A 25,535-nucleotide genomic window follows, 5' to 3' on the forward strand; every position below is an offset into this window, starting at 1 on the left:
GGAGATAATGTTTTGGTGCAGAATATTTATTCATGATAATGTTCCTCCTCTATGTTTTATGTTTTGTTTCATTTATTGGAGTCAATTTTTGTTTGGTTTGCTTTTTTACCATTCAGTATGAACATAATTTTATTTTATAACATTTTAATCCATGAATATTTTTATGTATTGGATTACACACACTTTCCACCTTATTTCGTCATTCAATGTATATATTGTAGAAAAATATTCCATGAAATTGAAAGAGTTAAGACCTAATTAAAAATAGTAATGTATATTTCTCTTTGGTTGACAACTAATTAAATAATAATCCATCATGAATTAAATTAAGTGGAATATGTGTTAACATCAAGCTATTAAGGATCGAAGGTTTGAACATAGTAGCCACTGCATTGCTATCACCTAACCAATTCTCAATTATTCCTTTCTGTGTTGATAAGAAAATCCAAGAAAAAGATAGGATTGACTGATACAATGGCATTGCTCGAAATCTAGTAAATGGAATTCTGAGAGTATGACCTGAAATTTCCAAGTCCAGTAAGCATTTACTATTTTTGTTTACCTCAATCTTCACTCCTGCTTCCTTCAACTCAATTGCACTGTAGAGTTGTGAGGCTGATGGTTGGAATAAGTGAGAGGATGCTATTAGAATCTTTCTTGATAAATCTGTGAAATGAGTTATGTCATCAACATCACCGGGAATGGTACTGTGAGGAACCATATAAACAAAGAAGGATGGCTCCACTATTCAAAGTAGAAGGAAAAGCTTCTCAAGAACAAAGACAATTGAACAATTTATCCCCTGCTTCTCAAGAACAAAGATTCCTGTAATTTTAAAAAATTTATATTCCCGTAATGTTATTACGGGTAAAAATACTAGTATCAATTAAATGAAAATCAAGAAAACTTAATTTTTTTACTATATAACATATAAAGCTATTTAATACCTTCATTTTTTGAAATTCTTGGTAATTAAAACATGTCATTATACAAACCATATCAGAGTAAATCCAATGTTACCATGGCTTTCCATGAGTTGATTGTGAAGATCTAAATTTGCTCAAGAATCTGCTGTTATGGATAGCGAGTCGAAGAACTGCATCACTCGACCAGCATTTCTCTAAGCCACAAGCCTTTATGAGATTCTTGGCCAGGGTAATAGAAGGTGGATTGAACAAATTTGTTACTTGCACATCAAGTTTCCCATTCTCTGCATCCTTTGACCTCCATTGTTCCAGGCCATGAAATTTCTGTTTCTCCTTGAAGGCGAAAAACAACTTTGCCGCATCAATACTCTCCCTATCAACCATATTCTCTTCTATGACAGGAACTGATTTCGCCACTCGAGAACTTACACTTGAAGTCTTCTCTGCATTATTGCTGTCTTGAAGTCTTGGATTAAACAAATGTGCTAATTCGCAAGAACTCGAATATAGATACCGAAGTTGTTGACTTATGAATTTGCTACTATGGATAGCTTTCTGAAATTCTGCATCACTTGAAAACCATTGTTCAACTCCATGAACCCCAAGAAATTTCAGTTTCTCCTTGGAGACAATGAAGAAATCTTCTGGTGTTTGAGCATTTGTAACATCAATGTTCTCCTTGTAAATCATCTTCTCTCCTACACCATACAGATGATGAACCCATTTGGCTGCTCCGGAAACAGAATCCTTCAAACCAGACAACAGAAGAATCTTGTCTGCATTGTTGGCGATTCGAGCCTTTGTATTTGAAGGAAACAATGATTTGAATCTATTCCAAATTTGGCTGACTTGAATTTGGCCACTCGAGCAAAACATATGATGAATACTATTCCAATACCAAAGAAATTCTGCCTTTTCTGCAATACCACTGAGACTCATTGAAAGCAAAACAGAAGATGGATCGAATAAACGATAAACTTCCTTGGGTGAGATAGCATATAAAAATCTAAGTTGCTGACTTGTGAGTTTGCCATTATGAATAGCCTGTTGAAGTTCTGCATCACTTGGCCACCATTGTTCCAAGCCGTGAGCCACAAGAAATTTCAGTTTTTCCTTGTAGACAACAAAAAACTCTGTAGGAACTGAAAAGAAAGAATCCTTCAAGCAAGATAACTGAGGTGTCCAATTCTCCAAGCATACAATATACTGAAGATTATTCCTTAATAGCGAAATAGATTTCGGATAAAGTAAACATGTTACTTTTAAAAACGAAGCAGCATCTAAAGATCTAAGTTGCCTCCTCATGAGTCTAGTGCTGTGAGCATCACTTGACCACCATTGATCTAGGCCATGAGCCTCAAGAAATTTCTGATTTTCTTTTGAAACAACATACAACTTCGCCGCAATGTCTCCATCCGCAGAGCTTGTATTGTCCTTTTCGGTGTTCTTCACTCCTATGCTACCATCAGGATCAACATAAAAGCTGCAAATCAAGTCATTTTCATTGACATACAGATGAGGAACAAATTTGTCCACCCGAAAACTAGAATCCATCAAGCCAGATAGATAAGGTATCCTACTGATCAATTGTAATCTAGCACTCTTCTCTTCATCATTGCTGATTTCAACTTTGCTATTTGACACAAGCATAGATTTAAGCATGTTCCACACATATTCTGCATATTCTCTAGTATTTTCAAGACTCAAGGCTAGTGAAACAGAAGGTGGATTAAACAAATATGCTTCAACATAAATCCCTTCTTGTGCTAGTTCCTTTCGCAATTGAAGAGCAAATGCAGCACCCAAGGAATGTCCTGCAATAATCACATTCCGGCTTCCATATTCATCACAAAGTGATCTTAATGCATCCATAGCTACTCTGAACCTAGAAGACCCCTTCAAGCTTTCTAAGAAGAGAAAGCGAAGGTTATCTTCTAAATCTCTCCTTATTGTATGCCTTTTGGTTAATGTTCCTCTGAGTGCTAAAACAGCTTTGGGGTTACCAAGAGGCCTAATTAGCACCGAGTCTTCCAATGCTGCAGATCGATCCCATTCGAATATTGCTCCGAAAATGGATCCATCTCTTTCATCAATCAATGTCTTTGTGAGCTTGTACTTGAAGGGAATCAACCACTTTGGAGCCAAAGCATTCTCTTGTGTTCTGTTATCTTGTCTATCAACTTCGAGTGCGTAAGCTGCCCGTGTAAAGCAGGATATGGCAGCTTGTTTATAATATTCATCCTTCCTATGTCCATAAAACAATCATTAGCACCATACTTACATGTAAGAATGTGATTAATTTTAATTTAGGATGACAAAGGAAGAGTAAAGAAAGTTCCCTTTGTTAATGCAAACAAGAAAAACTTTGGAAATTAAATGAATATTAGAAACAACCAGAAACATCTACTAAATAAGAAAAGGCTAAAATAGTAACAAATATGCAAAGTCAGAAACTTTGGAAACCCATTTGGTAAAGTTTGCAACTTTACATTCATATATCACAACTTATTTGCTGCTAAGATTTTATGAACCGATCATCAAAACAAAAACCATGCATGCTACTAGTACAGATCTCTCTCTCTCTCTCTCTCTCTCTCTCTCTCTCTCTCTCTCTCTCTCTCACTCTCTCTCTACACACATACACACAAATCTAAGGCAGTTAGTTATACACTGACCAAGTGGATTTGAAGTTGTTTCTCCAATTAAGGGAAGGCAAGTTCTGAGGGCCAGAGACATGAAAAGCATATTTGTGATCTTCATGGTTTGCCATCAAGAATCCAGACACTGTTTGTTTCTTGATTGAGTTGCTGACACAGTGATGCTGTAGGCAAAGCCCTCCTTTGAGTAAAAGTGCTAATTTTCGATTGTGGAAACTTAACCACAGCAAATGGCAAGGAAAGGGAAAAGCAAAACTAGAATGTAGACTTTATTAGACTTAGTTGAGTGGACTTTTCTCTCTTTCATGGAAGATCATCCGAAAAGTCTTTGTTTTATAGCCAAATAATTCCACTAATGTCTCTGTAATTATCCTGTTCATAACTTGCATACTATAATGTATCATAAACTGTATTCATAATTGTTTGTTTCTGTACATACTTTATTAGTAACTATATTTTTAGAAAATGGGTATTTAAGTTAGAAAGAATGCTTAATGGATATGAGAAATTAATATTAAATATCTAAACCCTTTATTTGTGTTGATATTACTTTATTGAAAAAAGATTCTCTAAAATGAAAACCTTAGTACAGTAATAAAGTGATAAATCAATTACTATTGAATTTATAATTTTTATGATAAATAAGTTCTATCTTAATTAAAAGGTAATTAGACCTTCACTTTTTAGCTTTGTCAATACCCAAAATTAGAGAAAGTTAGAAACAAAATACCATTGCTCTTAGCATATGATACTTTTTCCTTAAAATACCATTGCTCTTAGCATATGATACTTTTTCCTTAGATTGATCATCGTAGGGCCAAAATTTTCTTTCAATATTCTAGTTGGTTGGATTTTATTCGTAACAAATAAGGCATTTTATTTGTGGCATGGCAATATGTTGAAAAAAGCATTATAGCTCTAGAAAGTATAATCTTTGCACAAAATTATTCTCCATTTTTAACATTATCGGAGGCTAAAAAAATAATAAAATAAATGCAGTGAGCCTTATACAAAACTTAAAATATCCTCAAGTAGTAATATTTTATAATTATAAAATTTTTGCTAAGTTAAAAAGAACAAGTTACAAAACTTGAATTAAGAATTAACACAAAATCAGGTTGTTATTAAGATTGAAAATGATTTACTTCAGCTTAAAATCTGGATTGTTACACTGGTTTTATCAGTGTTACTTGTGAAGGTGTAACATGGTATAGAGACCTAAGTTGCCTGCTAATGACTTTACTATTGTGAATAACTTGCTGAAGTTCTGCATCAGTTGACCACCATTGTTCCAATCCATGAGCCTCAAGAAATTTCTGTTTTTCCTTTGACACAACAAACAACTTCGCTGCGATTTGCGCATTCGTTTTACTGAGATTCTCCTTGCTGCTGATCTTCACTGCCGTGCCATCAGGGTCAGTATAAGAGCAACATATATAGTCATTGCTGTTGATATAAAGATTTGGAACCCATTTTCCGACAGCAACACTATCCTTAGAACCAAAACTAGGTAGTCGAGGCATCCAACCCTTTGACGAAGCTATGCTCGATGTGTTAGTGTTTGTGTTTGTGTTTGTATTAGTCTTATCTCCTTCAGTGCTTGCCTGTGCTTCGCCGCTCAAAGGAAGCATAGATTTAAGCCTATTCCAAACAAATTCCGCTTTGTTGCCAAGATTTCTGAGACTTATGGCTAGTGAAAGAGAAGGTGGATTGAATAAATGTGTCTCCACATAAATCCCCTCTTTTGCTAGCATCTTTCCAACTTGAAGAGCAAATCCAGCCCCCAAGGAATGCCCTGCAATACATACATTACTTCTTCCATGCATGTCACAAACCGATTTCAGTACCTCCAAAGCTACCTTAAACCTGACAGAGCCTTTCAAGTTTTCCCAAGCAAGAAAGCGGAGGTCATCTTCAATGTCTCGCCGCATCGTGGGGCTTTTGAGTAATGTTCCTCTGAGTGCTAAAACAGCTCTTGGGGCACCACTAGGTCTCATTACAATCAAGTCGGCCCGTGCTGCAGATCGATCCCATTCGAATATTGCACCAAAAATTGACCCATCTCTTTCATCAATCAACGTTTGTGTGAGTTTGTACTTGAAGGGAATCCACCAATTCGGAGCTAGAGCATTTCCATTTGTTCTGTTTTCCTGCCTATCAAGTTCAAGCAAGTAAGTTGCTTGTATAAAGCAGGCAATGACGGTTCGCTTGTACTTCTCATCCTTCCTATATGCAAAAATAAGATCCATCAGCAACATACACATCAAACAAGTGCTAAGAAGTTTCATCAGATTTATTATGGCAAATGAAGCTAATATGAAATTAAATATAGTTAGGTCAAAATTAACAATGAAGGCTTCCACATAATATGGAACCACTTTCTTTTCTACATCATGGCTCTGCACAACCCCAGGATCCCTAAGCTAAGAAGTTAAGATTATTTATAGTTCCAAGTCAACTAATAAAGCAAAATCTTCATTGCAGCTAAAATTCAAGAAAATTTGATTATGGAAAAGCCCTTAAGTTCTGTAATTAAATATCCAATCAACCCTGCTAATAAACTATGCTATATTATCTTAGCTTATATATCTCATTTTCATGCTAGATCCTTCAATAAAAAAACAGTAACCTAAAGAACCCTACATACAGATTAGGTAAAAAGTACAGAACTTTACACTCATATGTCACAACCCATTGTGCCAAAATCTTCAAAATCAATACTTTAAACAAGAAATTAAAAAAAAACCAAAGTGGTTCTCTTTCAAATGCCCAACAAAAAAGTAGCAGACTTTTCACACCAAACCTCAAACAGAAACAAATTATAGCCAATAAATCACCAAATCCATAAATGAAAAAAGCAAAATTCATGAAAAATTGAAATGGGGTTGCTGGTGTTATTGGTTACCAAGTAGAATTGATGAGGTCCTTCCAGTTAAGAGTGGTCAAATTTCTTGGGCCAGAAACATGAAAGGCGTAAGGGTGAGCTTCTTCACTGCGTTTTGCCATCAACAATTGGTAGCAAAAGAACACCAACTCGCCCTCAATGATTCTTAGTTAAAGTAGTAACCTTTGCATGGTGATGATCCAGTGAAATTGAAGAAAAACAATTAGCAATGAAAAAGAGAGAAATAGTAGCTTGCATATATGGGGAACAAAAGTGGTGCCAAGTTTCTTTCCCTTTTCCAATGTGGAAGCTTGGTGGCAAAAGTTGGCAACTTGGTATCGAATTCAACATTTTTTTTTTAATTTTTTCCTTAACGAATAATATAAAGGCACTGTTCATAATCATATCTTTCGGATCGAACCATTGGTCCATGACGAATGGTTGGTTCTCAAATCTCAATGCATGTATGTAATGCTACGGTATCTATTCTTTTTAGAAATTTTTTTTATTAAAGATACTTGTTAAAGTTACCCGTAATAACAAAAATTTAAGTACAATATTTTTATATTAATCACTTTACGTAACATTTGTTTTGAGATATTGAGACAGAGATTAGAAGACTGAAATTCAATATTATATTTGTTGATTTAGAGACTGGTACTAAAATTTTTGTCTCTATCATCAAAATTTCAGTATTTCAATACCTCCAAAGTGAGGACGTAGTGGACTAAAATTTTTATAGATGGAGACTGAAACTTTAATAACATTTTATATCTAAAATACCTTCATTTCAATTAATTAATTCTAATTTTATCCTTTGTACAAATTAAATTAAAATTTCATTCTTGTTTCAATTTTTGTCTCTCATTTTGCACCAAACAGAATATTGAAATTTATTTCAATCTCTGTCTCTTAGTCTTTGTCTCTCAGTCTCAGTCTTTCTATTTTTGTCTCTCCACCAAATGTTACCTAACTGTTTTTGACTTTTTGTTAGTTAAGGTTACTAATGTGAAAGATTTATATAGAAAAATTATTAAATTCAAGTTTTTAATGTACAAGTTATGCATTTGTTAAAATAATTTAAAATTTCTTACTAATAATAATTTCTAAAAAATAATATTAAAAAATTAACAAAATTTATTATTATTGACAATAAATTAACTAATAATATTTAAAATTAGTTAAAAATATATTATTAGACTGAAAGTATTCGTGAATATAAAATAAAATTACTAACTCTTAAATTTTTTTTTTATTTTCAAATATACCTTAAATATCCGTAATAACAAAATTCATATAAGTTTTGTATAATAATTTGTCATATGTTGTTGATTTTTGTTTATCATTAATTTGGATCCCATCCTATTTGGCTTCTTCATCAAGGATAAGAATTCACGTTATATAACAAAGTATTATTTGGTAAAAATCCTATTTTTGTTTATCATTAGATTGTTATATTTTTCGCCAATGAGTAATATTTCAAATGGCATAATCTCCCCATATTCAATTAAGAGGTTGCGAGTTCGAGTCTCCTATCTTTGATAAAAAAAAAATTGTTATATTTTTCTAGAATTTTTTAGCAACGCACGGAAATCCATTTTAATTATAAGAACATAATTTACAAATGTTTAAATTACTTAGGAAATTTGTTTCACTATTTCGTCGTAAAATAAATAATAAACTCTTTTTTCGTCTCTTAAAATATAAGTTTTGAATAAACTACTAAAAATCTCTTCAAATATCTATTAACAAAAAAAATTTTCAATTTATGATAACAACAAAAATATCTTTAAAATATTAAAAAACACTAAAAATACTTAAATATTATCATTTATCACTTCAGTCATTTTTGTTAACAAAAACATTTTCTTTTACATTTGAATACTTTTATTTTTAAATATGTTATTGTCATTTAATCATGATCGTAAATTGAGAATATATTTTGTCAACAATTAAATAATTCAGCCAGATATTTTACTAATTTCCCCTTAATAATTATTAATAAACTTGAAATTTTTGTTGTTTTAAACCTTTAAGAAATATGAAGAGCAACTACGGCTAGAAAAACTAGAAACCTCTACTTTAGATTAGTCCATAAATATTATTTGTGGCGGTTATTCTCTCCCTTTGGCATTTGCTGAATTAAAATACTTTTAACTAAAAAAATGCAAACCTCACACATCAAAAAACCAATGAGACTTTCACCAAAAACACAGTGATGTTTGTTGTTAAGTTCTCATGAAGCAAGATTCCATGGCTTTGAATATTACCACCACTGCTTCTCTTCATCCAAAACCTTCCTTTGTCACAAGAAAACATAACAACCTCCTCAAATTCTACCACCCTTCTTTCATCAGAACAAGTGCTCAATCAGAAAGAACTGACACTGGAGTTTCCGAGGAGGATTCTTCTTCTGGTATCTCAATTATTACTAATAAAACTTATGTCAATATGATGTTTGTATAATTATAATTTTTTTTAATAGTTACTATTTATTTAAATTAAATTCTTATATATTTTCAAAGTTTAGATTTTTATTAATGGGAAATTAGCTGATATGATTTTTGGGGAACCCTGTTTTTTGTTATGAATGCTTAGGAACTTTGTCTTCTTCTCGTGCACAATTGGATCTTTTAGATCAACTTACATCTACAAGCTCAATACCCCTCAATGGTAAGTAACTAACTATACTTATTACTCATCATTCTCTTCATTGTCATGCCACTAGAGGAGTGGAATGTTTTTATATTTCTGGAAATTTTGGATTGAAGAATCATGTTGAAGTAAGACTTTTAGTGGAAAATTTCAAATATTCTTTGGATGATGAAGTTGAGCAGAAAGCTAAGAGTGTTACATCATAGGAGCAACTTCAATGGAGTGCTTTTGGTGTTTCAAATCTGACATGTATTGGAAGTGGATGGTTTTTAAATTTCACTTTGCATTAGAGATGATTGATGAAATGAGACTGGTCTCAATATGAAGAGACAATTTTACTTTGGTAGAGAAACAATTAAATTTTGTCACCTTGTATGAAGTTTAAATTGAATTAAAACCAAATATTAGAGTGACAAATCTCATATTTAGTCTCAAATCACTTTTTATGACATATGATTCCACAAATACTGATCTGGTATTTAGCGAAACTCAAAATGAAATTGAACTGAAACCAAGTATTGGAGATATTCTAAGGTTTAAAATGACCATGGTTTTGCCACACTGCTAAAAACATGAATTTGTAGCACCTTGCATTGTTGGTTTAACAAGTATGCACACATTTTTGGTTTCTAGGATATGAGAGTGATGGCAGCTCGCGCAAGCTCACGATCCGCGAGCAGCTTGCTCAACTAGTTGGAGAAAGGGATGATGATTTCACCATACTCCTAGGCAAGAAAAACTTGAAGAAAGTGAGTGCAAAGTTCTTAACCATTTCACAAAGGAGAAATATCAGGAGACAAAACTACCTAAATGAAGTGTCTCAGAGAAATGATTCAGTATTCTTTGCAACCATAGGAGCGTTTGTGCTTCTCCCACCTCTTATAATACTAGGAATTGCTATATTAACCGGTTATGTACAGCTTTTTCCTTGACACATATAGATATATATAATCTATAAATGATGATTACTCCAAATTCTTAGTTTTTAAGTTATTTTATAGTGTTCTATATATGGTGTCTGTCATAGGAATAATTTTTGTTTCAAGTGATTTTAGGAGTAACACTTTTTAGTCATTAGTACATAATATATACACCTTTATGCTTGAAAATTAATACTGAGTGAGGTTTTGGGTAAAAATTTAGTTTTGTTTTGAATTATAAACATTGACACAGCATCTGCAAACAATGGTTTGAAACCTGAATTCTGATATTCTGTTTTTGGAATTAGTTCTACAGCAATATTGTTCAGAAAATCAAGTGAACTCAATAGGAACATAAGCATATCCATGCTATCATAGCATTATATATAAATGGTTAAATTACTCTCTTAGTCCATATAGTTTCACCAAATTTATAACCAAATGTCTACACGTTAAAAGTTTTTAATTGGGTCTCTACATCAGTTTTAAATTTATAATCACATCCTTACTGTTCAAAAAATGTTTAATTTAACGGAATATACTGAACATATTCGCTACTCGCTAGTAGTGTAATATAGATGGAAACGTTTTTGTAACGTTTACCGTAAGAAAGGATATATATATATATATATATATAAGGACCTAATTATAAATTTGGGAAAACTATAAGGACTAATAGAATTAAGTGATATATAAGGACATCATTGGTAGTTTAGTTGGTTAAGTGATATATACCTGAATTTTGATATTTTTCTGGCTGAAATTTTATCTATTGATATGAAAAAGGAATTAATATAAATAATCTTAAATCAAAAAATAAATTCTCATTCATCAATGCTCAAAGATGTTTCAAAAACATGTATCCTTTGTAAATTTGAAGATCAATAATGGTAAGGAATTGATTCATCTTTCCTTAAACAGATTCTGCCTTGAATCCCTTCTTGTTATCTGAACCAATTTCTTGCAAAGAGGGATCCAAATCCAATAGTTCATTGCCTAAGGCTACTCCTTGTTTTCTTATGTAGTCCCATTTTTCTTGAACAAGGTAGAAGAAAACAATCAAAGATATCTGAACAGTGAAAAGAATGTTCCAAGTTGTTATGCTTCTTGATGTTTTTTCTTGGTAGGCTTGTAAACCAAGATATACATTTATAACACCTAATAAGGACATTGCAGTTCCAATTATCCAGTGTGCAAAGAACCACATGCTTCTTGTTCTTGATCCCCTGTGAGGAGGAACAAGAAAATAATCAATACACTAATTCCTTATTAGAAAAGCAATTAGGTAAATTACAATGTTCTTTCATGAAATTCGGTGATATTACATACGATATTCTTTTAATTGTTATATTTATATTAACTTCGCTAAAGCTGTTACACTTTATAAAATAAGGTAAATCACTAAAAATATACTCGAATTATCTTGGTACGGACAAAAATGCTCTTGAATTTTATTATTGACAAAAAGGCCCTCACTCTTTTTCGTTGATGTAGAACGTCTCAGGTCACGGGTGTACATTTTTAGCACGTTTTAAAATTATTAGACGGAGTTTTGTCAATAACAAAATTTGGGGGCATTTTTGTCACGTTTTAAAATTATTAGACGGAGTTTTGTCAATAACAAAATTTGGGGGCATTTTTGTCAGCAACAAAATAATTTGAATGTATTTTTGGTGATTTACCCTATAAAATACAAGAAAATTGAGTATCATGTAACTTAAATGAAATTATTGTATACTTTTAATAAAAGGAAATACTTTGATGTATAAAATACCTTTGTGGCCTAAAAATACCAACTATGACTTGGAGCCAGACAACACCATATAATGCAAGCCCTAGTCTTTGATGATTGTTGTTAAAGGAATTGTTGAAATTCTTTATGGACATGATTGCCCCTGCTGTGGCAATAAGTACAGCAGCCTTCTGCTAAACAGAAATTTAAAAAAAAAACTATGTTAATTTTGTTAATGATGGGGTTAACTATATTCACTTATGGAATTAACTTTCCTGAGCAGAGATTTTAGTTAATGTCATAATTGCAATATTATTCTCTTCACATGCACTAATTCTTGAATTCAAAGTATTCATTATGATACTCTTCAATAACCAACTAGGCAATATCCCTCCCTTGATCTTATGAAGTAACTAACAAGCATTAAGAAAAATAAACTAATTTAGCCACCACACAAAGAGGTTAATTAGTGGGATAATTGACCCTTGAGAACTAATTTTAAAACCATATAAATAGTTGTTCTTCTTATTGTTTTTCAAGTAAAGGGAAAAGAAAATAAGCTAACAAAAAATGCACATGCAAAATCTTGCATTTGAAAATTATGATGTAACAGAAGTTCAGAATACACTTGCCTGCAAAATTGCATGAACATAGAATGTAATTCTAAGCCTCCTTTGATTTCTTTGTCTGTTTGAGAATCTAATTGCTACTATACCAAGAGGCATCAAGAATGCCATAGAACTCCACAGAAGAAATCCATGCAATTTGATTTCAAACTCAAGTCTAGGATTCATCTTCATATGCTAAGCAACCAAAATAAAACATGTTAGCTTCACATACTTTGTTCGAGTATTCAAGATTCGATAAGGCGCATTGCCCTCTAAACACCAATTTTTTCAGTACTCAGGACTATAAGAAGAAGATACTACCAACTTGATTGATAAAAATTTAAGGACTATAAGAAGAACATGAACTAGGAATAATGGATTTTACCTTAATGTTGTGGCCTCTGTTGTTGCTTGCATGAATGCCACTGATTTTCTTGTGATCTTGTTCTGAGCCAACAAGTGGAAACATGATGAACACAAGGCTTGCTTGGAAGAGCAAATCAATGAGCTTTTGCTGAACTCTGATTCCCCTTTCTTTTGTTGAGAATATGAACATTTTCCATTCTGAAGATTGTGTGTCATTCCCCATAAGTTGACCAAGCTAAATATTCTATTTTTCCCTTGTCACAGATGACACAATCACTAAAAAGTTGTCACCAATTCAGAGAGAATGAGATTAATGTGAGGGAAGGGAGAAGGTAGATACAATTTGAGCTTAAGTTAATATATATTATGCATAATGGCATAAAATAAACATGTGGGGTTAAGCATTTGCAGCCTTTTCTAGTTTATATATAGAATGGCAAAATGGATTGTAATAGAGTTTCTTGATAAACATTAAAGTTCAGCCCGGATGAAAGATTGAAAACTCTCTATCACATAGACATAAGCTTCTAGTTCATCTCATTTCATTTGATGTTGCTTTTACTACTAACTACACTTGATATTTTCACCTATGTTTAAAATTTGTTTTACTGTTTTTTTACTTCCTATATTTATACATCACATATTCTTGGCAGTGGTAGGTGACAAGCTAGGATGATAGGCTATGGAAAACACAACAGAGAGACATAACTCATATCTATGTTATGTAGTGCATTCAAAATTTACAATTATATCCCCACTTGCACTTGCCAAAATTAAAGAATAGAATGAGTAAAGAGTGAACAGAGGCCAATAAGGTTGTCTTTATGAGTAGATCCAAGAGTGCCTTGTTGAAAGCACATGTGGTTCTCCTTCTTGGAAAATACCATATTGCTGTATACATTTGGAATCTCTAAGCTAAGAGAGCACATAATCCAATGCTGTTCTTCATTGCTCATTTGCTTGCTACAAATTTCTTTATTAAAACATGCACGGGTTAAGTTACATGGTAAGCTTATTTTAATTGAAAAAAACTTGGCTGTTTAAGCAATGATTTGATTTGGATTCAGATATTGGTTTGAATAATCTAGAGAGTATGCAGAACGCAAACCAATAATAAAGATGCAGAATATGATATTGTTCCTACCGTTTTATAACTTTTCCTATATCTATATCTACATTGTTGTTACAGTTTTCAGAGTACAGTTTGTTCAGATTTAATATTACACAAATATTTAAGTATTGTTAATCTTACTCCAAGGTTCAATTTCAGGAGAGATTAACAATTTGATTTGTTTGTAGTTTTAGCTAGTCTCATTATTGTATTGTAAACGATAAGTCAACATTCAAACAAAATGTAATAACTAAATTGGAAACCAACCTTAAACAAATACATCAGGAATGGAAAAATAGAGTACTCCGGGTGAGAAAAATGTAAAACAAAATTGTCAAAAGAAACCACACTCTGAAAGTTAAAAGAAAAGAAAACTATGTCTGCGATTCCAGGTAATCAGGTTTGTTAATGCTTAATTACCCTTCTCTAAGTGATCCCTATGTTTTACTGATGAATCCAACAGCCTCAAAATGACAAGCACCGAAAACAAATCAACTCGAATCACATGAACAGGTTGGGTCTGGTTGCTTTGTAGGTTGTCTTCAGCTTCCTGGTTGGGGGCCTCACCTTCTTGAACACCAATGGGAACTTGATCTTAGAGTTGTGGAACTGCTTGGTGCTCTCCCTTTTGCACATCTTAGCGGGGACGGTGGCCGTCTTGATGATCTGGATGCAAGGAAACCTGACCCTATGACGCGACGCCATCTCATTGTACATTTGTTCAACAGCACCGTTTAGGGTAGTGTCTCGGTATTCCTTGTACATATTGTGATAACCGGTGCGACTCTGATATCGGAGCCAGATTCCATAGTTGTTAATCTTGGTAGGATTTTTCTCGAAAATCTGCAATCAGTAAAAATTTCAATTTAATGCAAAATGGGGTTGATATCTAAAATACAGATGAAGCTAACAAACAAGAAAATATCATCATCCAACCAATAAATTAGGAAAATATCTTTCACCTCAATTAGGCAGTTATAAGCAAAACAATTGCAAGCTATCGGAGGCAATGTTTTAAAAAATGCATGTAAAATGTTTGGCTATTATAAATGCTTAACCTAATGTTTAGCTGATTAGGAACTAAATTAGCTATAATCTGTCATTTACTCTTATAAAAGCAGCTCTTAACAGATACTCCAAAATGCTTGTAACCATAAATCATGCTCCATTGAGACCTATTAACAGCTAAGTAACTAGCTAACTAAACATCAAAGTAATTTATTTAAGTGGGATAACAATTAACTCATGAGAAATGCTCAAGAATCATAAGAATTTATTGTTTTGGCCATCACTTTTAGCCATCAAACTAATTTCTTTAGTCTAGTAATCCAACAGCATACTTTTAGCCTACATTTTTAAACATTGATGGCTAACGACTAGCCAAAAATAATAAATTTTCTTGGCCCTCTAGCATTCCTCTTAACTCATAAGTGCATACCTCATTGATGGCCAGCACTTGCCCATTGCTCTTCTTGACCTTCTTTAACTTTCTCAAAAAGTACCTAAAAGATGCAATATAAAGATGCAATATAACTGGTTATTCCTGGAGAAATGGAAAACATCCAAAACAACATTTGCATGTCATCTACACATAATAGCATATCAAAATTAAAGCTTAAATGTACAAATTGCTTCTCCAATAAAGATTGAAAACAAGACATCAAAATAGTTCTTCAAAGACATTTTAAAATCAATTTGAAACTTTAGTAATACAAAATATTCACCAATTTAACAATCAAATTGGTGCATAAATATACATTAGATGACTCAATTTATGTCAAGAATCTCTGGAAAAAGATCTTCTAATGTGAGAAATTGGTAAAGTGATAAAGTGGTAAAGTGATAAAGTGAGAGAGTCAATCACCATTGAATTTATAACTTCCATCATTTGTGATCACTTTACTAACCTCAACAGCTTGATCCAAAATCTCTTTCATGAAGTATCATGACATAGAGAATATGTGATTTAAGTACTAACTTTAGCATTTAAAATTAAAAGCAGAAAATATTGGAGATGCAAAAATGTGTGAAAAATCAGAACACAGAGATCACATACCAGAACTTGGATTTGGCACGAACCTCATTGGTGGCCCAAAGCTTCATGCGGTAGATCTTAGGGTGCTCATCTTTCTCTGTGGGAAGAGCCCTACCCACCACCTGGTATTGGTGAAACTGCAACCCAACAATTCCTCAAATTCAGTTCAAATTCAACATTGCAAAAAAAATAAAGGTGAAATTGAAATGATAATTAGAATTACGGACCCTGAAAGTAACCATTTTCAGCGCCGGAGGGAGAAGCTGAGTGAGCAGCAGTGTTGAATCACGAACCGGCGCGTACGGAGTCCCAATTAGGTTTTAGCCTCAACTATAAAACGAAGAGAGAGAGAGAGATATACAAAGCGTACGAAAAACCCTAACACTGGTGGAGTCTTGGGCCATTCAAAACCCGCTTGTTTGGCCCAATTCAAGGCCCAATAATTGTTAGGTTGGACCAATTGCACTTTGGCCCAATTATTTTATATCGGAGGAGTTCTTCCCCATTTTTAAAAGATAGCTAAAGATCCTCTGACCAAAAAAACAAGCTAAAGATCCAACTCAAATAACAAATTTAAGGTTTAATTATTTTGTAGTCTCTATAGTTAGGTCCTTATACTTTTATTCTTTTCAATTAGATCTCTATACTACATCAGATATTATAGTTAAGTTTCTATAGTGACAAAAATGTTGAAATTAATAAAATATTCTATTAAAGTATATAGAATATCCAGTCAAGTGTTAGACATATTCATTTTATTTAACGGAATATTCCGTTAATTCCAGCGTTTTTGTCACGACAGGGACTTAATTACAAAATCTGATATGATATAAGGACTCGATAAAAAAGAAAAAAAAATATAGAGACCTAATTGAAAATTTAGTGAAACTATAGGAACCGACAAAGTAATTAAACTAAAATTTAACTAAGGATGATAATTAAGATATTAAAAAGTGTTATTTTAAATCATTTATTTAAATATATCATACTATCTAATGATTTTTAAATATCAGCTTTACTTCATATGAATAGTCATCCTTTTAAAATGTATAAAAAATAAGAATTTTCCCTATGTATTTATTATGTATATATTTTTGTAAAATAAATATTATTCAAAAGAATTTAATTTTAAAATACTTTCATATAAAAAAATTTTAGATATGTATTCAATTATATATTATTGCATGATTAAAAATAACTATTATTCTTATTTATTTCATAATTAATTATCTGAATAAAGAAACATAATTAAATGACTATTTAACAAATTTTACACGGATAATATATAAAAAATTAAAACCCTTATTGAAGAACTTGCAAATAGATTTTACACGGGTAATAGCTCAAATGGCATAGTCTCCCCATACTCAATTAAGAGGTTGCGGGTTCGAGTCTCCTATTTTTAGTAAGAAAAATAAAAAAATAAAAAAAAAATTGATTTTTCAACTTTGAACATGGAATAATGGAATTGGAGAAGAGGAACATTCCACACTTGATTACATCCAACGTATGCTAAGTGGCAAACAACAACTTTGAATCCTATTCAAATTCAAATTAAATATTAATTCTAAGAACCTGCCTAGTCACTTCCACCAACATATCTTAGAAAAATGAAAATGCAAATTCTCATTGCATATACAAATATATAGATGTAGTGTTTTTATACATCCAATCTTAATTCAACACAACCTCTTCTAAAGTAGTATTAGTATGTGAATGAAACTCATCTCGTATATTTCTACACCTTAATTTAGCTAATGGTAGAAAAATATATAGAGAGATTATGTTTATAAAAAAATTATCTGGCGATGTATTTGATAGAATTTAAAGCATTATGAGCATCTACAAAGATATAAAATTAACAAATAATTGGATTATTATGTAATGAAATTGGTTTATGTGAGATCATAAGTCAAAATTTGTAGGCGAAAGTGCAAAACAGGATTATTTTTGTTTTGTAAACTAGACACTTTACACTAAAGATTAAGCTTTAAATTTGACAGCCAATTATTATGATGATGATAAATTTTAAAACTTAACCTAAGAAAAAAATTATTATTTAAGGAATTCTCTAATATAATGAAGTCAATAGTTTTATGGGAAACCATCATAGGTCCTCATTTAATTTTTGTTACTTTTTGGGACAGAGGTCTTAAATTGAATTATAAATACTTAAATAGTTATTTGATATGTCAGAGCCTAAGTTTGAATTAACAATATTCTTCTTGTCCAAATGAGGAACATGGCTACAGGGGTGAGTATGGATCGAATCGGATCAGATATGGCCAAAATTTCGATTCGATCAGCATTAAAATTATCGAATCGAATACAATATCCATAATTTTTAAGCTTGAATTCGTGCAAATTAGATCGAATATCGGATATATCGCAAAACACAAAAATATTTTTAAAACTTTATTTTTGTTAAAAAATATCAATAAAATTTATTTTTTTTATTCTTTTAAATATGTTTACTCTTAAACATACTTTTCTTAAATAATAAATTAAAATAATACAATATATATGATAATTATTAGTTGAAATAAAATATTAAAAAAAAATATTTACTTATTTATTTCTTTATTTTTGCAGATACGCGGATATGCGGATACCAACACAAAATCTGTAATCCGATCCTATTAGTGTGCAAATCGGATCGGATCCTTGCAGACTGGATCCATATCCGCAATTTTCGAATCAAATTCTGATAAACACCGCGTATATGCGGATCGAATCCGATCCATAAACACACAAACATCGCCCTATGCTAGTTCTAATAAATAGAATAAAATAAATTATTCACCTTAGAAAAATTGCAAAGTTTAATAATATACCATATAATTTTGAATCCGAATTTTATATGGTTAGAGCTATTTTCTCCTTTGAAACTTTCTTTTAGTATTACCACTAAACCAAAATATATATTATAATAAACAAGAATAAATAAAGTATATTCAAGAAGAGAAGAAAAAGTGCAAGAATATATTGAGTAAAGCTTCAGAGAATGAACGAATTATTTTATAATATGATTAAATTATCGGAGACAATAGAAAAATAATGGCAGACTTGTATGATATAAAATCATAGAACAATATGGTTGACCCATTCTTTCTTGGAATCCATGTGTTACTCATTTTTTATTAAATAAATTTTGCAGTGTACCTAACAAATTGGCCTTTGAATTGAATAATATATTTATGCCACATATGGAAAATAACCACAGAGCCATTATTTGATCATGTCTTCAGACTTCAATCTAAAGAACAGGAACCAAAAATTAAAAAAAAATAATAAAAAAATATTAGTCAGGATTCTGAGCTTGCAATTTCCTTTTGAGATTTGAGAATATATAAACCAAAAATAAGGTCCAAACATGATAATTAGTCCAAGGAAACACCATATAGAATTGAAAGAACAAAATATTATAACTAAAAATAAACAACAAAAATTGAAGCAGTTAAAAAATGTGTACAAAACAATGTCATGACCCTTTTTTTTTCCTCTGTAATTGCTTACCTGATTCCTAATTCTATAAATAATCTGAAAAATCAAAACCTGATCTTTCTTTTATTTCTTTCTTTTCTAATTTTCATCCTTTTTTTTCTGTATATACCACTATCCAATTTTCCATCTACAGAATCTACCTCTCCTAAATTGCCATGTTTACAATTGTTCTTCATTTCTTTACCTTCCAACACAAGCAAAAGTTCACACATCAGCACACTTCCTTGGTGCATAACCAAGCCTTGATTTCTTCATATCATAGAGGATATGGAAATTCTGCTGCTGATAGTTTCTGATTATCGAAAGGGCGTGCCGGGGAGTCCCTAAGATCGCCAGACAAACGACATCCGGATCAATCTGGATGAAGTAATTCTCCACAGGGAAGTTCCAAACTGCTCCATCTGAAAACAAGATCCCAAAATCTGGCAGCTCCATCTGATCAATCCCAGACACATTGTAACATGGCTTTAAAGGTGGAAGGCCTTCAACAATTGGATATCCCTTAATTTTCTTCACAAATGCATCCTTAATGATCTCATAAGCAGGATCAGCAAAATAAGTTAAAGTGGTGCCAGAATCAATGATTGTTCCACCAGCACCTTGTGCTGATAAATTCCAAGTTTCCTCAGGAATATCCAACACCTCACCATCAACCATCAAAGATTTGATCTGAACATAGTAAAATGTATCAACTGAATTGTCTTTGCCACCAACAAATGAAGTGTAGTTCAAATTAGGGTGGCTTAAAAGCTCCTTATCCTCACCAAATATCAATTTGCTGCTAACACTAGAATTGCTATTCCTATCCACAAGGCAATAGGAAAATGAATGGCCATAAAGGGATTGAAGCTGAGATGCAAATGACAATGGCCCTCTCCCCAATCCTAACAACCCTGCAGCCCCATGAAACAATCCTCTATTCCAATGTCCACAGCCAAACATCACATTCTCCACATGCTTTAGCTCGGATTTACCCGAAGGCGTGGTGAGGTTAACTGTAAAGGTCTCGAGGGCGAAATCACCGGTTGTATTCGAGCTATCTCCATACCAATAGAAGTATGGACAACTCTGATCCTTACCCTTGCAAGGCCTAGGTGGATCCGGCGACGTTACTAATTGGCAGCGCGGATCACTACAGCTAATGTTCTTAAAGGAACTAGATTCTCTAGGATCATAATAAGGACCAGTTTGATCAAAACATGCTAAACAAGGAACACATTGAATCCAATTAAGGTCACTACCAGTATCTAGTATTAGAGAGAAATGCTTAGGAGGTGTACCAATAAACACATCCATGAAGTACTCTCCAGAGCCAAGACTGACACCAGATGCCAAGGTTGCCACAAGCTGGTTTGCAAGATAATCCGGTGGCGCAGCCGCCGCGGCCGGCTTGTGGTGATGCTTTGACTTTGGTCTGGATTTCTCCTGTGCCTTTTGCAGCCTTGAGAAGGTGTTTTGGTTCTTCTTCTCCATGGCCCTTCTATGCAGGGTTTGAATTCTGGTCAAATCCCTTGATGTGAAATCAAGATCATCATCATCATCTTTGTTCATTGAGTGTCTCAAATGAAGCTTCACCATTTCCTTGTTTGGCTTTGCTTCTAGAAAACCCTCACCTTCATCATCACTATCACCATCATCATCATTGGTTTCTTCACCTAAATTCATGGCAGAACTTGTGAAGCTACACCCCGTGTCCCCAGAAGAAGTCACAGCATTGAAGCTTGGATGATTAGGGAACTTTATGGCTGCAAGAGAGGAACCATTCTTGTTGATGAGATCATGGTTCCTACTTGAAAAGGATTCTACAACAGAGTTGCATATGACAAGTAGAACCAGAACCAAAGAAACTTTCTTCAAAACCATAGTAATCAGAGCTTCACCCTTGAAACCAATGAAAGTCACAACATCAAACACCTTACAGACACAGAATTTCAGAGAGGAAAATCTGGGACACAATAAAAACCCAGAAAGAGCAGAACTTTATCAAACTTTCTGAGCTTGGCAAAGATTTAAAAAATGGGAAAATCTAAACAAAAAAATGTGAACTTTTGAAAACCCCAAAGCTTTTTTTGTTTCTATTTTTCTGACAAGAGGAAGAAGAAGAAGAAGATGATTCAAAAGGTTGAGTTTGTGTGACTTTATTAGTAGCAATGAGAATTGAAAATTGGAAACAAAGACCTGCAAATACAAATGTCAAGTCCAGTACCCAAAAACGCGGTTTGATTCACAATAAAGTTGTAATCTTTTAGTACCCGTTTGGTTGGTCTAGTAGTTAACTAATTAGTTCCATAAACAAAATTTCGGAATTTGAATTTTTTTTTTTTACATGTAGCAATTTATTTGTCAGCAATAAATTCTTAAATAGAACTCTCATCAACTACGAAAAAATCTTTACTTGTTGGATCCATAAATACTAAAAGCAACTCAAAAAAAGTTGTAATATTTTAGAGTCTCAAATAAGTGTTAATAATAAAAAAAATTAATTTCATGAGGCTTTTGAATTCATATATTTAATGCAAATGATCAATGTGAGGGCAATAGTTAAATTAATTAATTAGTAATAACTAATAAATAATTAAAAAGTATACCTGGTCTTGTTCTTGTAGGGGATTTTTCCTATCTGCTTCCTGGGTCATAGGCTCTTGTAGAATTATAGTAATAAGAATATAGAATTTCTAATTTTATTTCTACAATTTTAAGCTATTGAATAACTTTGGGTTATAATTTTAAATATGTGAATTTCACATATTTTATATGAAACACAAATTTTTATTCTATCAACTAATCTAAGTTTTTGCAAATAAACAAATAAATAAATAAAATCATATTTCTAAAATTATTATTATTATTATTATTATTATTATTATTATTAGAACAATTTTGATATATAAAAGTAATATTACTATTGTAATAATATTGAGAGATTTGGGCAAATGAAAATGCAGCTACCAAAAGTCAAAAGCAACGAAACACATTGTCACTAATACCCATTTGCAACAGTGCAAAAGTGATGATATAATAAGTTAATAACTCACTCTGGTCTCTGGTCAAAGGTTTTGGTTTGAATAAGTCTTGTTCCTTCTGCTACAGTGTTATTACTACTAATAATAAATGGACATTCAAATATTTTATTTTGTTAATTTTATCTCATATATAAATTGAGTTAATAATATGCTTTTATTATTATATTAAATAGAATGTCAAATTTGCATACAATATATATAAGGTGTATAAATATTATTTCTCATTTATTATGTATATTGACTCATTTATTATGTATATTGACTCAGTATATGAAAAATAAATACATTTCAATAGAAAAAGAAAATAGAAAAGACAACTCCAACTTCTTCTATATTTTGAATAATAATTTATAATATTATATCTTTAGTAATAATTTATCAATTATATTTTGTGTATAATTTGCGCGTAATTCATTGTAACTTTTAAAATAATTAATTGCACCAAATACCGATAACTCACTCAAGAGAGTTTTAATTTATTAGTTATGCAAAGTATACTTTTATTCAATTCGAAGAAATCAAGAATTTGTCATATTTAAAGAGAACAAGGGAACTAAAAGATCGGCCAAAAATCAGCCAAAATGTGTTTGGGTTCCATGAAAAATCGGATTTTGGTTTGTGCTCCGTGATCTCAGGAGCAGCTTTTAAACATATTATTCAAAAAATGATTTTAATTAAACGATTTTGTTTACTTTTTAGCTGGTCACATTTTAGTTCCATATACTTTTTCTATTTAAAAGTAAGATCAAAACATATTATCCCTAGGTTACGTTGGCCATAGAGTATTCCGTAGAAATTCTATCAAAACAATGAAATAAATTCCAGCTTTACATATTAATAATATTTTTAAGTAGATAACTAATTAATTAACTAGTCAAAAATAAAAATATAAAAAAAAAATCGATTGACTGTTTCATATGTAAAATTTACGCAACTGAGTTATGCATCACTTAATAATAATTAGTTTATAACTGTTTTGAACACAACTTGATTAAACATACAACGGCATGTCAATTTTAAAGTTTGTACAGTATACTAAATAACAAACAGTTTCCACCTAACCCTACCAACAAAAAGATTTGATAAAATATATGTTTGAATTCAATTTTATGTTATCACCTTTTCATAGGCGGCTATCATACATAATGCCTCATACATTTTTCTTTAATTTGGAAAATAATGTTTCATATTTTTTTTTTCTTTTTTTCTGTTCACAGCCTATATATATATAAACTTACACTATTGGTTATTTGTGTACATTTTGTTAAATAACAAATAAATTAAAATTTCACAAAATATTTTACAAAAAGCTTAACTGAAGTTCGTTGACAAGTTTCTAAAAGTTAATATTATGACGAATGCATTTTTTTTTATAGGGGTGAGCACGGGTAGCGGGTACCCGATTACTCATTCGAATCCGAACCAAATCAATTAAATTGGATTTGAAACCAACGGGTAATCGGGTCCAACCTGAACCAAACCGATAGTTTTTGTTAGTAATTGGTTTGGGTATCGGTTTTGGAGGTGCAGAACCTGAACCAACCCGTGAACCTGATCATATATTAATTAAATAAAAAATATATATGATTTTTCCATTAGACAAAGATTATTCACTATTAATATGTTTGGATTTTAATGAGTTTAGTTTTTAATGTATTTGATATTTAACATGTTTGGATTATTTCTATTGATATTACATGTTTATTGTACTTGTTGAATTTTTAAGATAAAAATTTGGTTTTTTTTTATGAATTTCAAAGTCATTGGGTATCCAATTACCCGAACCGAACCAATCCGTTCTTAATCGGTTTGGTTTGGTTCAGGTTCATATACAAAAAAATATAAATTCGAACCAAACCAAACCAATTATATTTTGATCGGTTCGGTTCTAATTTTACCATGAACTCAAACTAAACCGACTCGTACTCACCCCTATTTTTTATGGTGGAAACTCAAGTGAAGTCGACTTCACGTGAAGTTGATACCTGAAAGTCGTTAGATGATTTGACTAATTTTTTATCCAACAGCTCTCAGATATCAACAACTTCACGTAAAGTCAACTTCACATGCGTTTTCACCTTTTTTTATTTGATAACAATTCTCTCGTCATATTCTGCTTATCAAAAAACTATTATGTAAACTAGCGGCTCACCGGACGTGCCTGTTGAGCCGCTTTTCTATTGAGTTTAAGAAATTAATTTTATATTTTTATTTTAAAATTATAAATTTATTAATAATTAAAAATAAATTACAAAAAAATAAAATATCTTAAATTATTTAACATGTAAAATATTAAAAAAATTTAAATTAAAAAATAAGATTAAAAAAATATTAATTTGCTATTATCTATAACAATATATAATGGCAATACATGGGTTTGGTGTCCAAAATTTTTTTCCAGTTTACCCTTTCTAATCAACTTCTCCACTTAATGTCAGTTATCTCTGAAAAACTCCCATTACTCCACTTGCCCACTTGACGTCATTTTCACATGTTACCTCTTATCCATTTTTCTCTTCTCATCTCATCTCTTATTAATACTATTGAATACATTAATAGATTTTAAAAATACATTAGACTCATGCCAATAATAGATTTGCTTTTAAATATTCAGATATTCATAATAATAATAAAATTGGTCCAAATTTAAGTAATAGATAGAACGGTAATGATATTAGTGGGTATAAATTATCATTTTTTAAAAGCTTTAATTCATATTTAGTAAACTTTTAATTATTTCTAATATACTATGTTACATATATTTATAATACAGTGTATTATGGTTGTTAATTGTTCACTTAAAAAATTTATACTATTAATTTAATATTTGAATTTTTTTATTATGGTACTATTTTAATGTACTCTAAATTTTTATTATGTATTTATAATTTTGATAAAAATCATTCTTAAAAGAAATATTAATCTTATTTTTTAATTTTTATGTTCAGACAATATTAAATCATTTATATTAAAAGATTTACAAAATTCAAAAAATATTATTTATATGTTAAAAATCTGTTTTTAGATATTCAAGTATTAAAATTGGTTCAAATAATATTTTGAATGATGATAACATTGGTTAGTTGTGTATATATATTCTTTGTTAATTTTATA

At 31.4% G+C, this 25,535-nt stretch overlaps 6 protein-coding genes across 8 annotated transcripts; 1 reads left to right on the forward strand and 5 right to left on the reverse strand.

The window, feature by feature from the left end:
* Window positions 1–299: 299 nt before the first annotated feature.
* LOC112764795 (uncharacterized) lies at window positions 300–3,970 on the reverse strand. 3 transcript variants are annotated; one of them, XR_003183340.2, is made up of 3 exons: window positions 3,602–3,970; window positions 948–3,171; window positions 300–825 (listed from the first exon to the last, which is right to left on the reverse strand). XR_003183340.2 is itself a non-coding variant. In XM_025810580.2 (3 exons), coding segments are annotated over exons 1-3 (2,247 nt in total). In that variant the 5' UTR covers window positions 3,697–3,970; the 3' UTR covers window positions 300–665. The 3 variants fall into 3 exon arrangements, 2 of the variants coding, with proteins under 2 accessions (XP_025666365.1, XP_029150386.1); XM_025810580.2 differs by having other exon boundaries at window positions 300–666; window positions 1,021–3,171; XM_029294553.2 differs by having other exon boundaries at window positions 1,021–3,171.
* A 635-nt stretch (window positions 3,971–4,605) lies between these two features.
* LOC112765541 (GDSL esterase/lipase At4g10955) lies at window positions 4,606–6,960 on the reverse strand. Its single transcript, XM_025811439.3, has 2 exons — window positions 6,489–6,960; window positions 4,606–5,809 (listed from the first exon to the last, which is right to left on the reverse strand). The coding sequence occupies exons 1-2, from the start codon at window positions 6,587–6,589 to the stop codon at window positions 4,750–4,752; spliced, it is 1,161 nt and encodes a 386-aa protein (XP_025667224.1). The 5' UTR covers window positions 6,590–6,960; the 3' UTR covers window positions 4,606–4,749.
* Window positions 6,961–8,318: 1,358 nt separating this feature from the next.
* LOC112767139 (uncharacterized) lies at window positions 8,319–10,097 on the forward strand. The gene is made up of 3 exons (XM_025813019.3): window positions 8,319–8,883; window positions 9,066–9,140; window positions 9,756–10,097. The coding sequence occupies exons 1-3, from the start codon at window positions 8,706–8,708 to the stop codon at window positions 10,052–10,054; spliced, it is 552 nt and encodes a 183-aa protein (XP_025668804.1). The 5' UTR covers window positions 8,319–8,705; the 3' UTR covers window positions 10,055–10,097.
* Window positions 10,098–10,846: 749 nt separating this feature from the next.
* Window positions 10,847–13,287, reverse strand: LOC112767378 (cytochrome b561 domain-containing protein At2g30890). The gene is made up of 4 exons (XM_025813241.2): window positions 12,768–13,287; window positions 12,407–12,577; window positions 11,817–11,965; window positions 10,847–11,268 (listed from the first exon to the last, which is right to left on the reverse strand). Exons 1-4 carry the CDS (start codon window positions 12,969–12,971, stop codon window positions 10,956–10,958), a joined length of 837 nt encoding a protein of 278 aa, XP_025669026.1. The 5' UTR covers window positions 12,972–13,287; the 3' UTR covers window positions 10,847–10,955.
* An 803-nt stretch (window positions 13,288–14,090) lies between these two features.
* On the reverse strand, window positions 14,091–16,274 carry LOC112762632 (large ribosomal subunit protein eL20). Its single transcript, XM_029294621.2, has 4 exons — window positions 16,122–16,274; window positions 15,916–16,031; window positions 15,298–15,361; window positions 14,091–14,702 (listed from the first exon to the last, which is right to left on the reverse strand). Exons 1-4 carry the CDS (start codon window positions 16,134–16,136, stop codon window positions 14,361–14,363), a joined length of 537 nt encoding a protein of 178 aa, XP_029150454.1. The 5' UTR covers window positions 16,137–16,274; the 3' UTR covers window positions 14,091–14,360.
* A 3,023-nt stretch (window positions 16,275–19,297) lies between these two features.
* On the reverse strand, window positions 19,298–21,772 carry LOC114925693 (aspartyl protease family protein 2). The gene has a single exon (XM_029294571.2). The coding sequence runs from the start codon at window positions 21,259–21,261 to the stop codon at window positions 19,603–19,605; it is 1,659 nt and encodes a 552-aa protein (XP_029150404.1). The 5' UTR covers window positions 21,262–21,772; the 3' UTR covers window positions 19,298–19,602.
* Window positions 21,773–25,535: the final 3,763 nt, after the last annotated feature.

This window comes from Arachis hypogaea, chromosome 17 (genome assembly GCF_003086295.3).
Source record: "Arachis hypogaea cultivar Tifrunner chromosome 17, arahy.Tifrunner.gnm2.J5K5, whole genome shotgun sequence".
NCBI lineage: Eukaryota > Viridiplantae > Streptophyta > Magnoliopsida > Fabales > Fabaceae > Arachis > Arachis hypogaea.